This window comes from Sinocyclocheilus grahami, unplaced genomic scaffold, assembly GCF_001515645.1.
Source record: "Sinocyclocheilus grahami isolate Dianchi unplaced genomic scaffold, SAMN03320097.WGS_v1.1 scaffold63.1, whole genome shotgun sequence".
Lineage (NCBI taxonomy): Eukaryota > Metazoa > Chordata > Actinopteri > Cypriniformes > Cyprinidae > Sinocyclocheilus > Sinocyclocheilus grahami.
Genome location: NW_015505242.1, coordinates 944068 through 968274, shown reverse-complemented (window position 1 = coordinate 968274; position 24207 = coordinate 944068). Strand labels below are relative to the sequence as shown.

General features: G+C 39.5%; 1 protein-coding gene across 1 annotated transcript; it reads left to right on the top strand.

Moving 5' to 3' along the window:
- Nucleotides 1-2683: 2683 nt before the first annotated feature.
- Nucleotides 2684-24114, top strand: LOC107584828 (multidrug resistance-associated protein 1-like). Its single transcript, XM_016271594.1, has 30 exons — nt 2684-2716; nt 2814-2939; nt 5995-6132; nt 7895-8014; nt 9247-9308; nt 9417-9548; nt 10027-10233; nt 11130-11307; nt 11612-11773; nt 11928-12020; nt 13024-13227; nt 13390-13536; nt 14643-14730; nt 15553-15622; nt 15729-15855; nt 16235-16411; nt 16595-16762; nt 16863-17055; nt 17164-17245; nt 17939-18047; nt 18141-18348; nt 18433-18743; nt 18914-19113; nt 19392-19518; nt 19785-19886; nt 20045-20191; nt 20461-20619; nt 20748-20914; nt 21078-21272; nt 22743-24114. Exons 1-30 carry the CDS (start codon nt 2684-2686, stop codon nt 22849-22851), a joined length of 4341 nt encoding a protein of 1446 aa, XP_016127080.1. The 3' UTR covers nt 22852-24114.
- The last annotated feature ends 93 nt before the right edge of the window (nt 24115-24207 follow it).

Sequence of the window (24207 nt, the reverse complement as noted above, 5' to 3'; positions counted from 1 at the left end):
CTATGTGAATGAGTTTTTGTGTGTGAAAATGTGTATGTATTGCATTACATGAGTATGTCTGTGTTAAACCTATGTTTCAGTTTTTAGTCTATTTACAACAGAACGCTGGAGCACTTCTCTTTTAAACACACTTGACTTGACCCATGTGACATGCCAAACAGGTGCATCCCTGCAGTTCTTGCAAGTTCTTCTTGAGACCACAGTTAGAAAGACATTTTATTACATGACATGTTTGTAGCCTATAAGACCAATTGATTAGGATCTGCACAGTCAAAACAGTGAGTATCATTCACTAACTGTGTGTATGGACATATTTGTGCATACATTCTGGGTACAAACGTTTTCACAAAGAAATTATGCTTCAATAGTTATTCTGCAATTCAAACTTATAGTAACATTTAGAACCAACTGAAACCGCATACACAAAAATCACATACTTATGGTGACCTTAGCAACAATTTTATGCCATTTTATACTGATAGAAATTGAATAACTAAGGCTCTAAAAAAGTATTATTTATTTTTAAGCAGCAATTAAAATAGAGTACAATTGACATGACGAAATACTACCAGTAAATGCCTATCCACAGCTGGTGAAGCACGAATGCGCGTAGTCCTATATAAAAACTATCTATTGTATTAAAGGGGTCATATGATGCTGCTAAAAAGAACATTATTTTGTATATTTGGCGTAATGAAATGTGTTTATGCGGTTTAAGTTTCAAAAAACACATTATTTTCCACATACTGTACATTATTGTTTCTCCTCTATGCCCTGCCTTTCTGAAATGCGTCGATTTTTACAAAGCTCATCGGTCTGAAAAGCGAGGTGTGCTGTGATTGGCCAGCTATCCAGTGCGGTGTGATTGGCTGAATACCTTAAGTGTGTGACAGAAATGTTACACCCTTACTATACTGTGATGCCGTGTCCCGGCCGGAGCGACGAGACAAAACCAATAAAACCTATTATAAATTAGGCATTTGTTGCATTCAGTGGGGACATAATTACTCTCCCAAGATCAGGAAACAGTCCTCCATAAAATGTGCTGCACACATCTGAATATTTGGGTTGAACTGTTCTGGAACAGTGTTGTAAATACAACTTAACCACTGATTTCCAGTCATGTCCTCTTTTGGAAGGCCAAACAAAGTAGTTTCGCTTTCACACCAAAACACACAGCATCACACATGGCGGGCTAAAGTGAGGAACGGCCGGAGGGCTAGAGTGAGAGGCAGCCGGCGGGCTTGAGAATGGCACTCCTGGTGGATTCGACGAAGGAGCGTCCGACTGGCTTGCGTCAACCACATGTGACGACCCCGGGCTGGACTGGGGTCCACGGTGAAAGCCGATCTGGCGATCCACTGCTTGAAGTTGATGTATTTCCTCAGCACCCAGCACGGATCAGCTCTAGGCAAGACGACGCGGATATCGTCATCTTTTGGAAGACCAAACAAAGTAGTTTCGCTTTCACAACGGGACATATACGGAGCGTAGTCTGCAAATTACTAGCCGCAGGCAGCCGCTTCCCTAGTTTAGAATGATGCGGTTTCATCAATAAAACGAGGAACATATTTAAATGCTTGAGCACCTGTTGTGAATATGGAGGAAATTTAAGTGATAACTTTTTACTTCTCACATACATACGCAAATTGTACGGGATGATTGTCCCACTAGAGATAATAAATGTTACATAAGGTAACATTGAATTCCAGGTTGGACTGAGTGTGTGCACTGTGCAGTAAGTGTAGTGTACAGTAAGTCCCTTTGGACATAAAATGCATAGCACAAGGTGGAGAGTGTGGTGCGTGGTTGTGTGTGATCTTACTAAGTGTTTCTCAGGTACATGCAGGAAAAGTGAAAAATAGCACTTCTATAAAGACAAACAAATAGTACTGGAGTGTTACTAGCAACACTTTCTGCATTTGGACTGAGGTGGAGGTGACTGTTTGGGGGAAAATGAGAGTTATGTTTTATAGGAGGCAAAGGAGGAGAGGACTGTGTGAAGGGTGAGGATTTTTTTTCGGGTGGTGTCAGAGAACTTTGCAAAAACCACAGTACTGTTTTGATAAAGAACCTAAAGTACGTGGGAGTCTGGGAAATTGGAAGATAAATAGAGAAGGAGGGAGAGACAGAGAGTTTAAGGAAGACTGCTGGGAGGAGAGAGTGAATATAACCACCCACCTAAGCTGCTGTTGTGACTGGTGGTCAAAAAGCAGACACTTCCAGACTCTCTCAGAAACAAGGAGTGACAAAAGTGAAAGAGAGTGTGTGTAGGAGATCCCAGGACGAAGGGAGAGTTTGACTCTAACACAGCACAGAGTGACAGAACAGTCTAAAGAACCAGGATACACAGCAGGGATAGGTACAGCTTCAGGACCAGACGGGTGAATGGATACCTTATGCAGTCTAAGTGGACTTGACCCTCTATGGGTGAGCAAACTTCTTATGTGACCTTAAATCTTGAATATTTTTAAAGATTTTTTCACATATATATAAAGTATATATATACATTTAGTCATTTAGCAGACGCTTTTATCCAAAACGACTTACAAATTAGGACAATACATATATGTTTATATATATAGCATTCAATTGATATTGTATATGTCACATTTACACATGTAAGAAATTATTATTTTTATAAATGATATTCATATTGAAAGTTCTTTGGAAACATTATATGATGCCACAGATTCCTATCCAGTCCTATCATAATGTAAATCGCATTTACAGTCATTGACCACCGGAGCTCCCGGGAGAGTGACTCAGTTCTCACCCTGTTATGAATTGTATTCCTCTTTGCTCTTTTGCAGTTGTTGGGGTTCTTCTTGGTGTCCTTTGGTTTTGTGGAATTCTTCTACATCCTGTTGGAACGAAGACAGGAAATCCAGCAACACCTTGTCTTTTTGCTCAGTCCCATCATACGTAGTCTCACAGTGGTAATGTAACCCCTAGTTTTTATACTTATAAGAAATATGCACACAAGCAAAAGCCAGCGTAAAAACGTTATAGAACTGTTTATTAATGGAAAATGAGCTCCAATCCATTTTCATTGAATGAACGTAAGGAACAAAACAATTCTGGGTTTTGTTGTGTAACTTGCTCTGATTTTTATCTTAGCCGTTTTATCTTAGCTCTTGCCCAGGCTTAAGGTGTGGTTACATTCACTATTGGTCATCAAATTGGTGCAGGCAAAATCCATTCATTTCAATTTGAATAAAAATCCACACGATCAGGAATTTCGCATGAGGGTGAAAGATTTCCCCATACAGATTTGGCAGCGAGTTAAAGTTGGTCACCTACTTGGTTTGAAAGTGACTTAATCCTTTTTTTTTTCTTTTCTTTTTTACCCACAAAATTTGGCTAAAACTTTGCTAATGTCATGCACCTTGAAAATTGAATATGTTGTCCATCTTGCGGAAAAGACCAGTTTAGACCGAAATGAATCTCCATTGTAATCTAGACTGATTTAGACTTTTGTATAGCAGGTTGATCACCATAGCCATGCAAATCTTAGCTAGTGAGACCGGTCAATTAGTGTGTTTTTCTTTTGGTTGACCAAGGAAGTCTTGCTGGTGAAGTTAAAAAAAAGGAGAGAATGTACACACATCACCAGCATCCCATATTAAGCCTTAAAGATGGATGCATGGGCCCACATACACAAATGTACATTGGAGATTTAAGCTTCACTCATTCCCTCCTACAAGCCTTCCATACCCATAATTCATTTCTCAACACACCTGCTTATGTCTGCAAAATGGCTCCTAAACCCTTACACAGCAGGAGCTGTTTTTATCTAATATACTGTGACACTCTGAGGTGAACTAGGTTAGGGGCACACCTACACACTGCCTAATGAACACAATCTCAACATCGTTTTCTGTCCGCATGTTCCATTTGCATCCTGCAGAGACGGGCTCCAGACCAGACTCATGACCCATCTGTGGTCTCCTCAGACACCTAAGTCAACATTGGCTAATGCCAAAGAAAAAACACTTAAAGAGTTAAAAAGTGTGATCTTGTCCTTAAAAGCCCTCTTTCTTAAAAGATTGTGATCTTAATTGGTCAAAGAGTGAAATAAACCATTGTCATAGCTTGGTCAAGTGCTGGAATGTAGGTTTAAAACCTCAATAACCATTTTGGATATTTTATTAAGTAGGTGCATAAATATTGCTTTTAAATTATGGAAATATTGCTTCGTTGCCTTGCCCAACCTCCTTTACCACCTGTGGGTATACTTGCGTAATATTTGGGATTATGTAATGAACAGTTTAGAAAGCAACAACCCCCCCCCCCAAATTGGAGTTTATTTACACAGGCCATCTAGTTTGTTGTTTGTTGTTTGCCAAATTCCCCATCTTTCAGGTTAGAAAATGTGACTTTCCTGGGATTGTATGCCATTAGTCCACTAGATTAAACACCTGAAATGACTCTTTAAAATACTCTTCATCATTTGATCATTATTTTTGCTTTAATTTGACATTCCCAAGCCTGTGAAAGGGATATAGAGATAGGGCTGTAACCACTACACATTCCCACAATCTTACATTTTTACATTTGCCCCCCCCCCTTATTCTTGAATTTTTGGTTTATGTCTTTGTGTGGAGCTGAAGTCTGCTGTAATGCTTGGCTCCTTTTTTTTTTACCCACCATAAGCTGCTGCCGGTTTCACTGCATGCTGTCATTTAAGCTGCAGGAAGCAGATCTGCCTCTGTCTTCTATCGCTCTTAACTCTCCAGTATAATTACAAGCTTTAGCTTCCTCCCACTGTCCAGAGGAGAAGTCATGGCTTATTCTCGTAAGACGTAAGGTCTAAACACAACATCAACAATGCAGATGTTACATGAGGTTTACGTGTTCTGTTTCCAGGTAGCACAAAATCCTCCGCAGGCGTGTTTTGTTAGGATGTGATTAAGAGTTCCTTTTAAAGGTTTCACCTCATTTATCTGAGGTTATATGACTTTGGTTTGGTTTTGTGGAGGTGTCTTTGGGTTCAGTCCTGATCCTTCATCTGTACCGCACCAGAAGGCTGCTTTTTACGTAATCAAATGTTTTGCGCTACCTAGGAGATACAGCAAAAAATCAACAATCAGATCAGCGAGAGCCACTGGTTGAGTCTTGTTTTGAGAAATGGAGAATTTCAAATAGTTTTTGGATGAAGAAAAATCACAGTAATTAAGAGAAATGTGGGATCAACAGAGGCCACACGTAACATGTGTTGTTTTATTAGAGGAGGCAGCTGTGGTGGTAGACAGGGAAATCCCAATATAACCTCGACAAAACTGCTGAAACAAAAACAAAACAAATTTAATGATGGATTAGTCTTCAGGTCATCAAGAAAGCATAGTATAATTTTAAAAGTAAAGTCCATATCCACTAAAATTCAGTTCTCAGATGCTCTGTTTTATCCATATACTTTGTTGCAAAAGCTGTTTACTGACTGAAATAACCTGTATGCAACCTGCATGTATACAATAATTTTTCATAGTTTTTTTCTTGGTTGGGTGTTCATTTGACAGGATGAAATTTAGCTTGCTGTTCTTCCTTCTCTAAAGGTCATGGCCTCAATAGTTGTAATTTAAGTCTATTAAATGTAATTAAATCTATTCAAAGTCTTTCACAGTGAGTTAAAGGTGAAATATGTCATTTCAAAAAGGATGAAGTAATGAAGTTTCCCAGTTTTCCATTGGTCGGCCAAACAAACAGTCCCACCCCCAACTCACACCACTGACCACTCAAACAGAACCACAGTGTTTACACTTTCTGGGGGCGGAGCCTACAAATGAATTAAGCCGGGATAGGAGAACGTATTTTAGCAATGAAAAAAATTACACGCTTCCCCTTTAAAGAAAACTTGCATCATTCTGTAGATACTCATCAGGAAGAGGGCATTCTGTATTTAAGCTCCTTTTAAAAGTTATTTATCACTTGTTTTGTACAGACTGTAATTTTAGCAGATGAGAACAATGTTATTAACAGCTGTGTGTTTGACAGGTGTTGGCCGTGTGTGTGATTCATTGGGAGAGAGTGCGGGGATGCCGTTCCTCTGTTTTCCTGTTCTTCTTCTGGCTGTTGGGCGTGGTCTGTTCCCTTATTCCACTTCACGCTAAGGTCCAGCTGACTTTGGATCAGGTGAGAGTAATGACAATTGATACAGACCCCAAATCTGGGAAATATCAGTTTCATGGTACATTCACAAAACCCTGGACTAACCCTCCTCCACATTTGGATGTATTAAACAAAACACAGGTGCACGCATGAAAACATCCTCATACTCAAACATACAGACAAACACAGATGCATACATGGTCATACAGTAGATACATATCCACACAAGCACAAGCAAATGCATCGCAGCACACTCTCCCAAACACACAGCAGCTCAGCATTCCAGCAGTTTCTACTTTTAGCACTGTTGATTTTCCCCAGGTTTGGACTTGGTTTGTCACATTCATATCATAAGTTCAGGTGAAGTCCAAGTAGGTGTTAGTTTGAAACATATGTCAGAAAGTGTTTAAATCTGACTTTTGCTCCTACTGGATCTTACAGTGTGTGGAAGTGTTTTTCTTTAAGACAAAATTCAAATTTTTTGATCACCTTCACTCGATATAAATTAGGTGAACAACTCACTTGGGTTAAGTTAATTATTTTATTTAACCAAATAATTAAAATCTAATGCTTTAAATATTTCAAAGTTATAAAAATTTTTATGTGCCATGTCAATAACTAGTCCATAGTACGTTTCTAAGCAATTTTATATGCCACACACAGTCCTTTTCAGCCCAAGGACAAAAACACAGCTAACAAGAAAACAGGTTTACCAGTTTTAGAAATGAGATTAGGCAGTTCTGACCTATGTCGCGCAAAAATGGGTCAAACATAAAGACAGATAAGCATAATTCACTGGCATGCTGACTTTATGCTTGAATAAGTGTAGGAAGAGATTTTGACTGACCTACATTGTGACCACCGAAACCACTCTGGCCTTGTTTTTTATTTTGTGGTGTGGTTAAGAATAAAGCCTCTATCTTGGCAAGGGTCTCCACGGCCAAATGGATGTTTACTACAGATTTGCCTCAACATGGCTTGCGCTCCAATAGTGAAGCCAGGATGCTATATCCAGGACACCAGAAAGACAAACTTAGAATCTACTATATGTATAGAAATGCATGAGCAGCATATGAACAGCACATGTGAAGCGTTTGTAAATATAGCTACTTTTGGCTCATCACCAGCAAATAGTGGCCGGAGGCTTGAACAGCAGCAATCTATGAGTTTCCAGATTGTAGCGTGACTTGAGGCCTTTTATGGCTCTTTTCATACGTAATTCATTTATATAAAGCAGGCCATTAAAGAGTTTGGTTTTCACCATGATTTGCCTTAACTGTTCAAAATAAGCTTTACTATGTTGTTAATGCTCGTGCACACCCATGTCTTCTGACATTAGGCGAAGTAAGAAGGGGCTCTGCACTGCACTGTAGCACTGCACGATTTCTTACAGAATAAACAACAGATCATATTTTTTACATTAATCCTTAATTTGGGACATGCCATCACTAATTAGCTCTTCTATGTAGTCAGGGAGTTCTCGCATGACATTTTGATCGGCATTTTGAAATGTCCTCCATAAACAAGCCCTTCAAGGTTCATTAGGAGATGTAGTTTTGGGCTGGATAATCACCAACAAGGTGTGTTCCAGAGAGTTCCATAAGAACAGAATGTTCAGCATGTAAACAACGTGTTGGGAAGTCTGCGGATCGGGACTGGAATAACATCACAGTAGCATTATGGGAAATCCTTGGTTGTGGTACTCATTTAAAATGGAAAGTCTGCCTGCACTCTCTTTTTCTGCCATCTGTATGTGATTGTTGATTCTGGTGTCTCTGCTTTTCAGGGTCTTTCTTCAGATATTGTGCGGTATTTGGCCTTTTTCTCGTACTTCGCCCTGCAATTGGCGCAACTCTTCTTCAGCTGTTTTGCAGACCGGGCACCCTCAGGCAAAGCTGCCCTCAAGGTACGAATGGGACAAACTCTTCATCAGCTAAAATAATCCCTCACAAACAATCCTGTGGTGATTTGCTGTTGTTTACTAGTGTTCTTATGTAATATAGAACACAACCCCTCCATTTTGAAGTGAATTATGGTAATGGTGGTAGCAACTTTTGTCTCCCGCAAGTATGTAGCACTTAGATATTAGCTATTGGATAAAAAAGATGTTTTTCAGCAGTCAGCTTGACTCATCAACATGGACACTCTGTGGTCCTCCTTCCAGGATAATGATATATCCTTTTTTTAAACTAAATTCTTGACTCATTCTGCCCACTGTTTGGTTGTTATGTATGCAAATTAGACACAGAGCAGAGCAACACAGAACGTAATCTCCAGACATCTCGTGAGATAGTGGTCCATCTGACTGTTCTCCTCCAGAGAAAAACAAGGAAACAAGCTCAGAGAGGAATTAGTGGGTTTATGATGAGGTTCTTGCCACAGACGTCAGTGCCACACCCCTTGATCCCCTCTTGGCCCAGTCACTTCCTATGTAGGGTTACTCACAGCATCCTGAAGAGTGAGACCTCCGGTGAGGAGGTGGGAGAGAGAGTGAGTATTTGGGTGGATGGTTGTACAGGCAAGGGGGCAGCACTGAGGTCAGCAGTGGGTGGAAGTGTGTTACTGTGGCACATACACACACACACAAAGACAGAGGTCTACCACTCTTACTCACAGGCACTTTCACACTGTTTCTCTGTTTACTCTGAGTTCAATGTTGCCAAATATGATTTCTAACCACTGCTTTCTCCATCCAAGAAAGCAAAACTGTGAAACTCTTCTTTCTAAAACTGACTGCTGACAGTTTCACACCTCATTATTATTGTGTATAATGTTATAATACAAATATAATTGTACCTCTATCATATTTTAATTAAAACTTTTGATTTGGTTATTCAAATGAAGACACTGCTAGGCATCAGTATTGGACAATACATTTTAATGTTAATGGTACGGGGGTAATAAGTAAAGTGGGCAAATATATTTAAGTCAATGAATTATAGCCAAATGACTATGGGATGATGGGACTCAATGGTATATCAAGTTTGCCTATAGTTAAACCCCAAAAATAAAATGTTTACTCAGAGTTTGTAACCACATAGGCATTTTATTTCATATTTCAGGCACACATATCCCACATTCTGTACTTTTTGGACATATAGTGTATTTGTAGCCAACTTGTTCTTGCTCTTTTCTCAGAATGCATGTCCTGTTCAAGATGCATCATTCTTGTCCAAGATCCTCTTCTGGTGGTTCAGCGGGTAAGGAAATAAAAAGGATTTTGAATAGCATTTCTAATTTCTACTCTTTTAAATACTTGTTGGTCCAGTGAAAGTAATGCATTTAGTTTGTGTTATGTGTGCTTCCAGGTTAGTTTTTAAGGGATACCGTTCTCCTCTGCAAGCAGAAGATCTGTGGAGTCTGAGGGAAGAGGATACATCTGAGAAGATAATATCTGACCTGGAAGAAGAATGGACAGCGGAGCGCACCAAGTTACAGCAGTAAGTTTCATTGAAATAACAGACAAGTTTTTCCCACACGTAACCGTTTGAAGCACATGTACATTTATATTGTTTCTTGATGTTGCTGTGGATCCTCATGTTGCTTTGATCAATGCAATCACATTTCCATCTGAAAGATGCCCACAAAAGAAACAGACCTAAAATAAGTCAAAAGGAGCACTACTGCGTACATGGCAGAGACAGGAGGATTGTGTCAATTGGTTGGCTTGTTAACACTTTTCTGTTTTAAACATACAGTGTTTTCAAGTCATCTGAAATCCTCTTTTAAGGCCTCGCATGTAAGAGGTCCCAGGCATTTTACAATTCGTGGAAACTTGCGCTGTGGCACAGGATGTTTTAATGTAATTCTGTTTTCAATTACAACTTATAAAGAAGGATTAAAAAGCTTAACAACTGCATTTAGGCTTTAGCACCAATTTCTTATGCACATGTCCGTTTGCCTCTTCTCCATCTACAGGCAGGAGAACCACCTAAGCACCAGTATTGCCTTGGGATCTCGACTACCAGAGCAGGCCCAGTTTCTCAGGAAGATTCAGAAAGAGCAGAGTTGGGGATTCTGTCTCTTACGGACACTTGCGCGTAGCTTCGGACACTACTTCCTAAACGGGACGCTGTGCCTCATGGTCCACGATGCCTTCATGTTTTCAGTTCCACAGGTTCTAAGGTGAGAAAGACAAAGCAGATTTAATGAGTCATCTTGGCCCAGTCCTTAGTTTAAGTTAATAAACTTTGAGCTTTTGGTATATCTAGGATAAGTTAGGATTTGGGCTGTGTTTATGAGAAATTCTGCCTTCAAATAAACACAGATGGCCCCTCTGTGCTTTTAAAGACAGCTTTCTAGGTTATCAAAATATTTTTAGAAGAGACAACTTACGGTTCACAATATCTTGGGATGAAAACAGGAAGTGGCGGTGTGCGGCAGGTGCTTGAGTCAGAGACGCCATGCCAGCCAGACAGAGATCATGCTGTTTATGCCCACAGAGAAGCAATTATGGCTTCAAGTCTGAAAGCTTGAGAGAGCGAGAGATGACCACAGCATTCTGTCCGCCGTAGACGTGTTAGCTTCGGGGAGGGTAGAGGAACACTGTCGGGATTGTGGTTACTATAGGCAAGCAGCCAGCTAAATGGGAGGTTCAGTCAGCTCCCTGCAAGCTGTAGGTGGGAGATCCAAACTGTAGCAAGTACATGTATTGTACTGGGATCCACTGTCAAAAAAGGTGGTCTTTGATGGGAACTGTGGAAACATTCAAGGTCTTCTGCCCTCAGAGTAACCAACGTGGATTTTGTAGCATTTGGTTAGCATTCAGAAAAAATTTTTTCCAGTTGAACATGCTACCTCTTGTTAGGCTCAACAAATCTACCATTCTTCATTTTCAAAACATTTTCAAAGAAAGCTGTGGGTTTAAGCGCTACTGTAAACCTTGAGCCTAACCATAATGGTTGGATGTGGTCTGCTACAGAGGAATCTAGCCAAATGCTTAGCTGCATCAGAAATCAGCAAATTTCTTCGTACTTTATAGTGCCTTCATTCAAACCCCTTTCTTTCTCTTTTTATTTAAGTCTGTTGTTAGGCTTTATGAAGGACGAGGACGCTCCGCTGTGGAAGGGCTATTTCTACGCCTCTCTTATGTTCCTCCTGTCCTGCCTTCAGTCTGTCTTTAACCACCAGTACACATACACCTGCTTTACTGTGGGCATGAGGGTTAAAACAGCTGTCATGGGTCTGGTCTACAGAAAGGTGGGCAATCTAACCAGCACAAAAGCCTTGTTAGAATGTACGATTCTGTGATTGGTCCTTAATTTTTAAGTAAAGGGAGTATGTGCAGAAATATATATATTTAAGATTAATTTACCAACATTTTATGGACCATGCCATGTCATTTCGTAGACTCATCTTGTGGTTGAATTACTGAACGTCCTGATAATGCAATGTTGTGTTGAATTTTCAGCTTGACCAATTCAAGTAAATTCAAATGCACTTATGAAAAGTTTTTAATCACTCATTTTCTCTTCTTTTGTGTCTGCATCTTGTTTTTCCTCAGTCTCTTGTCGTGAACAGCGCATCACGCAGAACATGCACAGTGGGGGAGATCGTCAATCTGGTCTCTGCTGATACCCAGAAGCTGATGGATTTTGTGGTGTATTTCAATGCGGTGTGGTTAGCACCCATTGAGGTCACACTCTGTCTCTTTTTTCTTTGGCAGGTGAGGGTGCATATGTTTGCTTGTAAACTGTCTCCATTCTAGGAATATGAGTAAAATCTGGATTTCTTTTTAAGCATTTAGGGATACTGGTTGAATAGCTGTTTTATCTTTCCAAGAGAAATAAAAGAGACATGTCTTATTTGACTTATTTCAGCAATTAGGACCATCTGCTCTAGCAGGCATTGCCACTGTGATCTTCATTTTCCCTCTGAATGGATTTATTGCAAGGCAGAGAAGCAAGCTCCAGGTACTTTAATGTTGTAACTCAGGATTCATGTGTTGTCACTCATCTGCTGTTTGAGGCCTGGACTGCTTAGAGGGTCCACGGAATGGAAAATCTAAATGTTCTTGATACATGTATTTACAGATATATAAGAGGTTACTCTACAATAAAACATAGTGCAAGTTCTATACCTGAAAGTTGTTTTCTAAATATGTTGCATTGCAAGCTATGGTAGTGCCATGTATTTTAGTTCTTGGAGGCAAGTGCATTTATTTATGACATCTGAATTATATCTGAATGAGATTCTCATTAAAGGAGATAAAAATGTGTTCCTTGTTTATCTCACCCACTAAAATTCTCTCTGAGACATGAGACCATAGAGGAGCGCTATGAATGAGTGCTAAAGTAAGTCAGCGTGAAGGGTCCACAGCTGGTTTAGATAGTGAAGTGAGCAGAGCATGGGTGTATGGGTTGGATTCAAGCTTAGCTTGCTCCTTTGAAGTTCCCCATGCTTCCTCCAAAGCAAAGTAACCACAATGCTTGCAAACGGCAATAAAGCTTACATTTTCTTTTCAGAAAACAACAGAAATTTGGCATGCCACTAATTGAGTCAATCTCTCAGCTCATAGCTATTGTGTTCTAGAATCTCTTTACATGCAGTTAGGAATTTATTTCCTTCTTCAGTATCAATCATTCTGGTGTGAGATCATCCTGTTGAAAACCCAAATTGATGTGATGCTGGTCTAATTGGTGGACCAGTATAACCATCCTATTCATCAGCAAATCATAGCTGGTTAAGATGATTAATGGTAATGGTGGTTGACCATGAAAGTTTTTCTGGTTCAGTTAGTCAAAAAGGCTTTGTAGGAACATCAGAAGCCCAGTATCCAAAACAAAACATTTGCTGGTAACCAGCTATGCAGCTTTTTTTCAGCTGGGTAGCCAGACTTCAAATATGTATTTAGTGGTTTCGTGACAAAACTTGTGATGTTTAATGACAGTTTCCTCTTTTCTGGTCATTCCACAGGAGATACAAATGAAGTACATGGATGGACGGGTCAAGTTAATGAATGAGATTCTGAATGGTATCAAGATCTTGAAGTTCTACGCTTGGGAAAAAGCTTTTCTGGAGCAGGTTCTGGGATACAGAGAGAAGGAGCTAAAAACTCTGAAGAAATCACAGATCTTATACTCTGTGTCTCTTGCCTCCTTCAACTCCTCATCCTTCCTGGTGAGAAAGAAAAACATGATTCTTAAGTAATGCTTCAAGCCACACTTTTGGGAAAGAACTAAACCTAAGTTTACATTATATAGAAGTAATGATTGTAAACATATATTACCTAAGTCAGGATGTGATATTGTTTTTTTGACTGCAATTTCCATTCTTTGCCAGATTGCTTTTGCCATGTTTGGTGTCTATGTGCTCATTGATGATAAGAATGTTCTGGATGCTCAGAAAATCTTTGTATCAATGGCCCTCATCAACATACTGAAAACTCCCTTAAGCCAACTTCCTTTTGCCATGAGCACAACCATGCAGGTGAGAATGCATTAACTCTAATATTATATTCTGCCCTGATTATTTAAAGAGCAGGCCATATGGGTTTTCGAAAAATATATTTTTTGCAGTTTGTAACATAGCTATCCTTCAATGTAAACAGTCTGCAAAGTTGTTAATCAAAAAGGTGCATGATAAATAAAGATATTGTCTCTCAAAGAAAGAGTCGACTCTGAACCACCTTAACGAGATTTTCTAATCTTCTGCCTGTTACCTATATACATCACAAGCTAACACATTTGCATAATCCCGCCTGTCCGCGAAATACGAACACTCTGACCTGCCCACAAACACCTCCGCTAGTTAGTGTACATCATGTTGAGAAGACACTGTGTTCTGCGCTGTGAAAGCAAGTTTGTTTTGTTTTCATTGCCGAAAGATGATTATGTGAAGAATCAGTGGTTAAAATATTTTTTTTCCATGATACCACAGCAATACAATTCAAACCTTTTGCTGTGTGCTCGTCATTTTGCAGAGGACTGCTTCTCTAATCTTGGCGAGTGCAATGCGGGATTTGCTAAACGCTTTTCAATAATAACAATGAATGCAATAAAATTGCTGTCACATCACGTAAAGTACCACATACAAAGTTTAAACTTAGCACTGTGAAACGTCCTGATTAAGTCGTGCTATCGATGGCGTTTCCGGTTGAGCGACTGCATCGGTATCATCCTTTTTTGTAACCTTATAGCATCTTTATTTACAAGTAACCCTCTGGAGCAAAAAAATGCACTATGCTAATGGACGTTTTGTTTCAGAATACGGAAAGACCAGTCGCAACAGACTTGGTTAGCTGACCAATCAGAGCAGAGTAGGCTTATGGAAGGGAGGGGTTTACAGACCTTAAGCTCAGAACTACTTCAAACAAATAGTTTCGAAATCATTGAAAAATGATTCTAATACTACAATGTTTTCTGACCTTAGATGCATTTAAACCTGTTGTAGGGGACTCCCAACACAATATTAGGACACCATATGTACCATCTGACCTGCACCATAAAAACCACCATCTGCTCTTTAATGATGGTGTCTGTATTTATTTCTTACTGATCTTTTAATTAAATGTACAAATTATTCTTGTGTTGCAGGCTCTTGTCTCTTTAAAGCGTCTGGGGAAATTTCTTTGTCAAGATGAACTCAAACCAGACAATGTGACAAAGGAATCCTTTAAATCCGGTGAGAGATCACTTGTTGACAAACATTATTGTGCAATAGTTTAGTAAGGCTAAAAACAGACTTAATGTTGCCTGTACCCTGTGAGACTTTCCCTCTGCCCCTCACTTCCGTCTAATATGAGTGAGAGCGAGATTAACAACAGTGTGATAATAGCCTCTAAATTTCACAGTTAGATGGCAGTGATGCCTCATTTCCTCTCACTGGCACAAACAATTAGAGATCTCTGAAAACTCACTGAATCGCCACTAAATCTACTACATAATATATATATATATATATATATATATATAAAAAAAATTTTTTTTTGTATATTATGTTTGTAGTTATTTATTGTTTTACTTGTAGATCAGCATAGATCTTGCACAAAAACAACAGTCCATTCAAAAACAATTAGCCTTGTGACAAAACCAACACCGCTACAATATGTTGGTTTAAAAAAATGATAGGAGAGATATTAAAGTACCACCGGTATGTTGCCATGAACAACGCTCAAACATACAGATTAGCGGCCATTATACAAAGACATTTGCTTGGGGGTGGGCGGCATTCATCAAAGCTGTTCAAGATAGTTTGTGAAAACTGTTATTGTGAAGATAAAGCTTATTAGAGTGTGTAATTACAGTGAGTCTATAATTTCACAAGCTGCAGAAGAAATCTAGTTTCTCAGAGGCAATCTCTGTAATTTAAACTGCACTTTTCTCCAGAACAATTTGTGTTTGTGTAGATAGTCTGCCTTCATAAATTGCATGTTATGGTAAATGATTAAGGCATGATATTACATGATTTAGTTGTACTCTTTCATTGTTCCTCTTTACTTGTCAGATGTGGATGGTGTAGTGTTTGAGAATGGAACCTTCAGCTGGTCTAAGGATGGCCCCGCATGTCTTAAAGGGTATTATTATCCAGAAGGTTTCCACAAGGCTCCTGAATACACAATCAGGCAATAAGTGTCCAAGTTTAAGCAACTTCCCCCTCACTTACTCTGTGTTTTGGAGCAGGATCAGTGTTAGAGTTCCCTGTGGTTCACTGGTTGCTGTTGTCGGCCATGTTGGCAGTGGGAAATCCTCGTTGCTTTCTGCCATACTTGGAGAGACTGAAAAAAGAAGCGGGGCCGTCTCAGTCAAGGTACTTAAACTAATCAACCATAACTCTTCTTGTATATACTTTATGAAATATAATTTTGAATGGCATGTTATGATTATACACAAAGTGACCACAATGACAGCCCTGCCTTTCAAAGTAGAATCATATATTGCAATTATAAAAATTCATGAGGTACAATGGTCTGAGACCACACTGAAAATCACATTTAAATCTGGAAATAAACAAAACGTTTTAGCAATTTGAAAATGTTAATACAAAGAGACAATACGAAGTAAAAAATGAATAAGATTATTTAATATTCTGTACTATTTCAAGGTCACTAATCAAATTTCAAAGTGCAAAATAGTTCATCCTTACTGTTGGTTGTCTTCTTAGCATTTTTTTGCTCCTGTCAATATAGGGCTCAATTGCCTACGTTCCCCAGCAAGCTTGGATCCAAAATGCCAGTCTGCAGGACAACATTCTGTTTGGACGGGAAAAGAAGGAAAGCTGGTATCAGCGGGTGCTGGAAGCCTGTGCCCTGCTGCCAGATCTGGACAATCTGCCTGCAGGAGACGCCACTGAGATTGGAGAGAAGGTGAGACCCTCGTACTTTACCCAAAGTAGAGGACTGAGCTTGTATGAGCTAAAGTTCCATGATTCAAATTGATTAAATATGACCAATAAGCATCCATGAGACCAATCACGAATGATCATAGATTTGTATATGAATCTTGATATACAGCTAGATAAAAATAGTTTCTGCATTGTCTTTTGACAGGGTTTAAATTTGTCTGGAGGACAGAAACAGAGGGTGAGCCTGGCTCGTGCTGTTTGCAGGAAAGCTGACGTGTACCTACTTGATGACCCCCTGTCTGCAGTGGACGCACATGTTGGTCAACACATCTTCAACAAAGTCATTGGACCCAAGGGCATACTGAGAGACAAGGTGACTATCACTGTAGTGTTTACCCTACAGATGAAGTGAGGGGTAATTGTCTTGCTTCTCAGCATTTCCAACATCTAATATTCAACATTTCTTTTTTAAGACACGGGTTTTAGTGACCCATGGAATGAGCTTCCTGCCTCAGGCGGATTTGATTCTGGTTCTAGTGGATGGGGAGATCAGTGAGCGAGGCTCCTATCAAGAACTTCTGAACCGGAATGGTGCTTTTGCCGATTTCATCCACACCTTTGCAAGCTCTGAAAGGAAAGAGTGCTTTTCAGAGGCCTCCCAGAGAGGTAATATTACTGTGGTGTGTGTCAAATCCAATTGTTGCCTTAATGTGAAAAAACTTAGTATGGTTTGAATATTATTGATCATTTTATGTTTAATCCATACACTTGCAGGCTCCAGAAGACTGTCCGTAAGATTGAGTGTTACTGAATACATGCCATTTTCCAGGGATCTGTCCCAAGAGCAGCTTATTAGGTATGGGATTTTAAATTTGTTTATACAATGCTACTGAATATGACTTTAAATGGCACAGAAAGCTGGGTGACTAATAAGAGTGTTGCAGTGATCCCTATTTTTGTAGGCCAACCCAAAAGTGTATAATTGATAACAAAACGTTTATGAAGCTGACACCTAAATACAATCAGCAGAAGTCATGCTCACATGACTGTACCGTCACCACCACTAAGCTTACGACAACTCTTTCAATTTTTATTAAAAATTGGTTTATTAAAAATTTCAAGTAGGATAGTTTGAGTTAGAATTTTGCAAGAACATGAGTATAAACATGATGAGGTTATAAAAGCAGACTAGTGAGTAGATGAGTTGTCCTGTTTGGCATGATGATGTTTAAGGTCCATGACAACCTCAGTAGTCCCATTCAGCCACTTGTTAGCAACCGCATTTTTCAGGAAATAAAAGGTCAACAAAAAGATCAAGATCAAGAAAAAGAAAATCACTGATGTATTGTATGACATAAAATAAAACCTGAAAATATCTGCAGCCATTTTTAACCACAGACCTTCTTCAGAAAAAAAAAAATGCTATCTCATTTATGGATTTTTAGACTCATATCTGCAGCACTATAGCACTTGCTTTTGTGCATTAGTTATTCACTAAATATGAGAAGCATAAAGGTTGTTGATTGATTCAGACTCAATTCTCTTTCAGTGGTGACACAAACAGTATTACTATTGAGCCACTGCCCGATTCTGATGAGGACCACATCCCAGAAGACCTGGGCAAACTAACTAAGGTTGATAAAGCACGGATAGGCAGAGTAAGTTCATTTATCTTAAAACTTGATGACATTCTCTTTCTATTAACCATATACGTTTGGCTTATGATCTCAATTTTCCCTCTGTCTCAATAGGTCAAACTTGAGATGTACATTGAATACTTCCGCACCATTGGTTTGCCTTTAATAGTTTCCATTGTATTCCTGTACGCCTTCCAACAAGCAGCATCTCTGTCTTATAATTACTGGTTAAGCTTGTGGGCTGATCAGCCTGTCATCAACGGCACTCAATTAAACACCGATCTGAAACTGGGAGTCTATGGAGCTCTCGGCTTCGCACAAGGTCAGCAGAGTCTTAGTGTTTTACACCAACAGCTCAAGTTATGATTCAAGTAAACTAAACTAATTAGAATTTCTTGTGTTTTAGGAATTGCCATATTTGGTACCACGTTGGCCATCTCATTAGGGTGCATCATCGCCTCCCGCCATCTTCACTTGGACCTTCTGAACAACGTGCTTCACTCCCCTATGTCGTTTTTTGAGTCCACTCCCAGTGGAAACCTCCTCAATCGTTTTGCTAAAGAGATAGATGCCATAGACAATATGATCCCTGATGGGCTGAAAATGATGCTAGGTTACTTCTTCAAACTCATGGAAGTCTGTATCATCGTGTTGATGGCCACTCCTTTCGCAGCCGTTATCATTCTTCCTATGGCATTCCTCTATGGTTTCATACAGGTGCGCCTGAATCTGCATTTATGCGGTTAATGAAAGAAGGCTAATTTGCAAGAACTTTCTAAAACCCATCTGCTGAACCAGCAATACCTGAATTCAGCAGTAATGATCGAAATCATTGACTTTCTTGGGATTTGACAATAATCTCTCTCTCACTCTTTTTAACCTTGAAGAGTTTCTACGTGGCCACGTCCTGCCAGCTACGGCGGCTGGAGTCAGTGAGTCGTTCTCCCATCTACACGCACTTAAACGAGACAGTGCAGGGTGCCAGTGTCATCCGGGCATTCAATGAGCAGTCACGCTTCATCATGGGTGCCAATCACAAGGTGGATCATAACCAAACTGCTTACTTTCCCCGTTTTGTAGCCACAAGGTGAGGCACTCCTCAAAATTCAGTTTCACAATCACAATAACCTCTACATTCAGGACAATTTCACAAACTGGAAGCGTTCTTGTATTCAGAAACAACTAGGTGGGTGCAATGCAATGGGACAGCCTTTTAAAAAACAGTGCTGATGCAATTCTGCACATTCAGTGTCAATGCCACCTTTTATGGGACCTCTCTACACTACAGTGGTGGGCATCCTGTAACACAGATATTGATTGCTTGACATTGATATTAACTTCATTCTGGGGTGTCTTCTTGTGCAGGTGGCTGGGTGTGAATTTGGAGCTCCTGGGTAATGGAATTGTCCTTGCTGCTTCTATTCTCTCTGTGATGGCAAAAGGAACCCTGAGCCCTGGGATGGTCGGTCTGGCCGTGTCTCATTCACTTCAGGTGTGAATCATTCCAATTGCCTCTAGAATCAGACATTACTAACACAAATATTCCGAGAGCCACCCTCAAACCAAAAAAGTTTTTAATTCTTGCACAAGATCTGCTGTGGTGTATCTTTCAGTTGTGGTGAGCCATTTTCAAATGAAAAAGCATAGAATAAATGCATGGAAAATCCATTATTTGTAGTTTGTCTGTGTTAGATCAGACAAATCAGATCCCATCCATGGTGACTGTTTTAATGCTTGAATGTGTTTGCTGTCTCTCAGGTGACAGGTTTCCTGAGCTGGATTGTAAGGTCATGGACAGATGTAGAGAACAACATTGTGTCAGTTGAGAGAGTGAAAGAGTATGCAGACACACCAAAAGAGGTGAGTGTGGCTGTACAGCATAATTAAAATTCAATCTATTAAAATATATATATTTTTTAATAGTTAATTTTATCCGCTTTTATTTCTTAGTGTAAATAATTGTTTCTTTGTTGGCCAGTAATAGCAAGCATTTTTACTGTCTGTATCATTATTTACAGGCAGCTTGGAGCATAGAGGGAAGTTCTTTACCGCCATCTTGGCCTCAAAAAGGGACCATTGAATTTCAGGATTATGGCCTTCAGTATCGTAAAGGCCTAGAGTTGGCCCTGAAGGGCATTTCTGTTCACATCAAAGAGCGGGAGAAGGTACAAGTGAAGGCTTTGACATTTTCTACATCAGCATTTACTACTCTAAAATATTATTGCTGTTTATATTATATGGGTGATATATACCTTGCCTCTTCTCTTGAACAAGGTTATATTCTTGTAGACCTTGAGGGAGTAGCTCAAACATTTGGTGGGATTGTAGTAATGCAAAATGTTCCTGATAATCGTTCCATCATTTCTTTGTCTGGAAGTCAAGCAATGTTGAAAAAGTTCCTGCAGTCTTATTCTTTGGTTCCTTATCCTTTCAGATTGGTATTGTGGGAAGAACTGGTGCAGGAAAATCATCTTTGGCTCTTGGAATTTTCCGGATCTTGGAAGCAGCAAAAGGACAGATCTACATCGATGGAATCAACATTGCAGAGATCGGGCTTCATGATCTAAGATCCCGCATCACCATCATTCCACAAGTGTGTACACAACTGAGATACACCACCTGGAACCAAAATTACTCTATAATTTCTTCTTCACATTGTGGCAATTTCAAATTATTATGAACTCCTCACCAGTCTGTTTTGCCATTTTAATATCCTTCCAGGACCCAGTGCTGTTCTCTGGATCTCTCCGTATGAACCTTGACCCCTTCGATGCCTATTCAGATGAGGAGGTGTGGAATGCCCTGGAACTTGCTCACCTTAAAAACTTTGTGTCTGAACTTCCAGATAAACTCAATCATGAGTGCTCAGAAGGAGGAGAAAATCTCAGGTGTGTGCATCCAAAAGTGCTATTCTTTCATGATTTTAAATAACTAAAAAGTGGTTTAAAGTCTTTTTATTTTAAGTTCACCAATGGCCTGCAAGTTGCAGCCATGACATTTTAATCAGTAGAGACTTTGGATTAACAATGGTGAATGGTTCTCCTCCTGCAGTCTTGGTCAGAGGCAGCTGGTATGTCTAGCAAGAGCTCTTCTCCGAAAGACAAACATTTTGGTGCTGGATGAGGCCACAGCTGCATTGGACCTGGAGACAGACACCCTGATCCAGTCTACCATCCGCAGCCAGTTTGAGGATTGTGCTGTTCTTACCATCGCACACCGCCTCAATACCATTATGGATTACACAAAGTATGTCTTGATCCAAGCCACTGAACAGTGGTTCCCAAACTTTATTCTGTGGCATTCTCAAAAATTGTTCTGTTTGTTGGAGTGGTCCAAAACAATATGGTCACATTTACCGTTGTACCGTTGTGTGAAATCCAGCCATTTCAAGAGGAATCCACGGGATTGGGAATTTCGCATGAGGACAAAATATTTCCTCATGCAGATTTCGCATCGGAGTCAAGCAATTTCACCGCTCTGACCAACAGAAAGAAGACTTTGAGCTGTGCTTCATACATCGCTACGCTATAGACAAATTTAGCTGAACTTTCGTTAACTGTGACCGCATTAATAGGAGACGTGTTTTGGAAACAGCAATTCTTGCATTTCCATTTGCTGCAAGAAAAAGAATAAGAAAAAAAATTTAAGGGATAGTTCACCCAAAAATGAACATTCTGTCATTAATTACTCACCCTCATGTCATTTCAAACCCGTAAGACCTTCGTTCATCTTCGGGAACACAATTTAAGATGTTTTTGATGGAATCTGCATAGACAGCAACACAACTGAAATGTTCCCAAGTCCAGAAACGTAGCAAGGAGATCTGTAAAATAATCCATGTGACATCAGTGGTTCAACCGCAATTATACGAAGCTACGAGAATACTTTGTGCGCAAAATAAAAAAAATTATGACTTTATTCAACAATTTGTCTCCTCCGCATCACCCTGTAGCGCCATTTTGGAGAGTATCAGCTGGACGTAAACAACGTATTACAGAACAGCCTGTGTCAGCGAATATTCTCCAAAATGGCACCAGGGTGATGCAAAGGAGAGAAATTGTTGAATAAAGTCGTTATTTTTTTTTCTTTTTTGCGCACAAAAAGTATTCTTGTAGCTTTGAATAATTGCGGATGAACCACTGATGTCACATGGATTATTTTACCGATCTCCTTGCTACGTCTCTGGACTTGGGAACATTTCAGTTGCGTTGCTGTCTATGGAGGGTCAGACAGCTCTCAGATTCCATCAAAAATATCTTCATTTGTGTTCTGAAGATGAACGAAGGTCTTAGGGGTTTGAAACGACGCGAGGGTGAGTAATTAATGACAGAATTTTCATTTTCGGGCGAACTAACCCTTTAAAGAGGGATTTAGCTGCTTACCTTCTCATCATAATTTGGAGGCGTAACATTTTGTCTTTCACCACGTGTTCATTTGTGTGACTCAATTCTAATGTACAGGAACAGTTTGCGTAATTTATGAAAATAGACGCGGTTATCTGATACCCCAAGTGTTAATTATTATTATTGTTCAAGTGACAGAATTAATAATGTTTTATTAACACTGCAGTGACCAAACAAATACATTTAGCGCTTTTATACATATTTTTGCGGACGTCGCTACAGTTTGGGAACCTCGTTAGATTGTGATGTATTTGCCTGTTACACATTGATTTGTTAATGTTTTTGACGTTACCTTATTTTTTTGTTTTCTCAGGGTAATTGTCATGGATAAAGGGCATATAATCGAGATGGATTCTCCAAGTAACCTTATTGCAAAAAGAGGCCAGTTTTACTACATGTGCCGGGAAGCTGGGCTCTTGTAAACACATTACACATCGACGGTCTTCTTGCGCCTCCTTGTGGCGAAAGCAAAGAATCTGCAGACTCTCCATTTCTGTTCTCAGTGCAGAACACACAAGAGAGACATCCCAATAACACAGGTGGTGCTTCACAAGGGAAAAAGACCAGACACTTGAATTACACTGTCCCCACAAATGTAAATGGATAAATTTGAAGATGTTTACTCAGGTCTACAGCCATCTCCATGGGCATAGTAACTCTATGCAGCTCTTAAGAAGAATGAGAAAAGGCTTTCTTGCATTCTGCCAGAAGATAAAAATCGAGCTTCTAATGCTATTTGTAGGGTTACAGAACGGAAAGGTGTAGCTGATGGAAACCTGTAAATACAGCTCCTAATTAAATACACACACACATTAGTGAAGTGTCTGTTCTGGCTGTGCCATAGCATCCATGGAGAAAGAACATGAATGTGAGAGCAGCAAACATGCTAAAGTTGTTGTACAAGTAACCAGCGAAGACAATTCTATAAGCTCTAGTGGATTCTTAGTTCTCTTCATAGACAATTCTATATTGCCGGATATACTTGACCTGAAATTCCCTAAAAAAATTCCAGACTCCCTTTCAGACACTAAAGCTTTTACGAGAGGGTTTTGGGAGAAAAACAGTACGGTCGCTCAAGTAGGTTGCGGTGTTTGTTCATTTCATCCGAACATGCAACCTGCACACAATAAGAGTATTATTACAGGACTTCATTACTTCTGACCGATCAAATAGTTTTAATATCAAGAAAATATTGTTCACCACCATTCTGAAGGCAAGTTTTTTTTAGTTTTGCACTTCAGTTTAAGAAAAGTGTTTTACAAGCATTTCGTTCTCTGTAACTTACTGTAGATTTTTAGAAATATATTTTAATCTTGAAGACACTGCATCTCGTCTTGTAAGACGATGCAAAAAGCTACATGTGTGACATGTACAATCAAGTGCCTTTGTGACACTCCAGATGTTATTTATATTTTAGATTTAATCTTTTGACACTTCATCTCATGGTTTGTATGTTTATACATGTAATAACTGTACAAAGAAACTTTTTAAAATCTTGTTAAAGGATGCGTCATTGTGCTTCTATAAGATTTTCTACAGGCTTCTTGATGACAAACTAAAAATGTTATTAAACAATTTTTAAAAATGCACTCTTTGGATGTGACGAAAAAGCCTCCGCAAAACAAAATGAGTACCAAACTATATTTATTGTTTACAGTAGTAAAGGACCAAAAAAAAAAAAAGAATTTGATATGAATTATAGTGGGAGGGCAAGGGATGGGGGATGGGGGAGGTATGCGGGGGTTAGTAATGAACAGGAAAAAATATATATTGGGTCT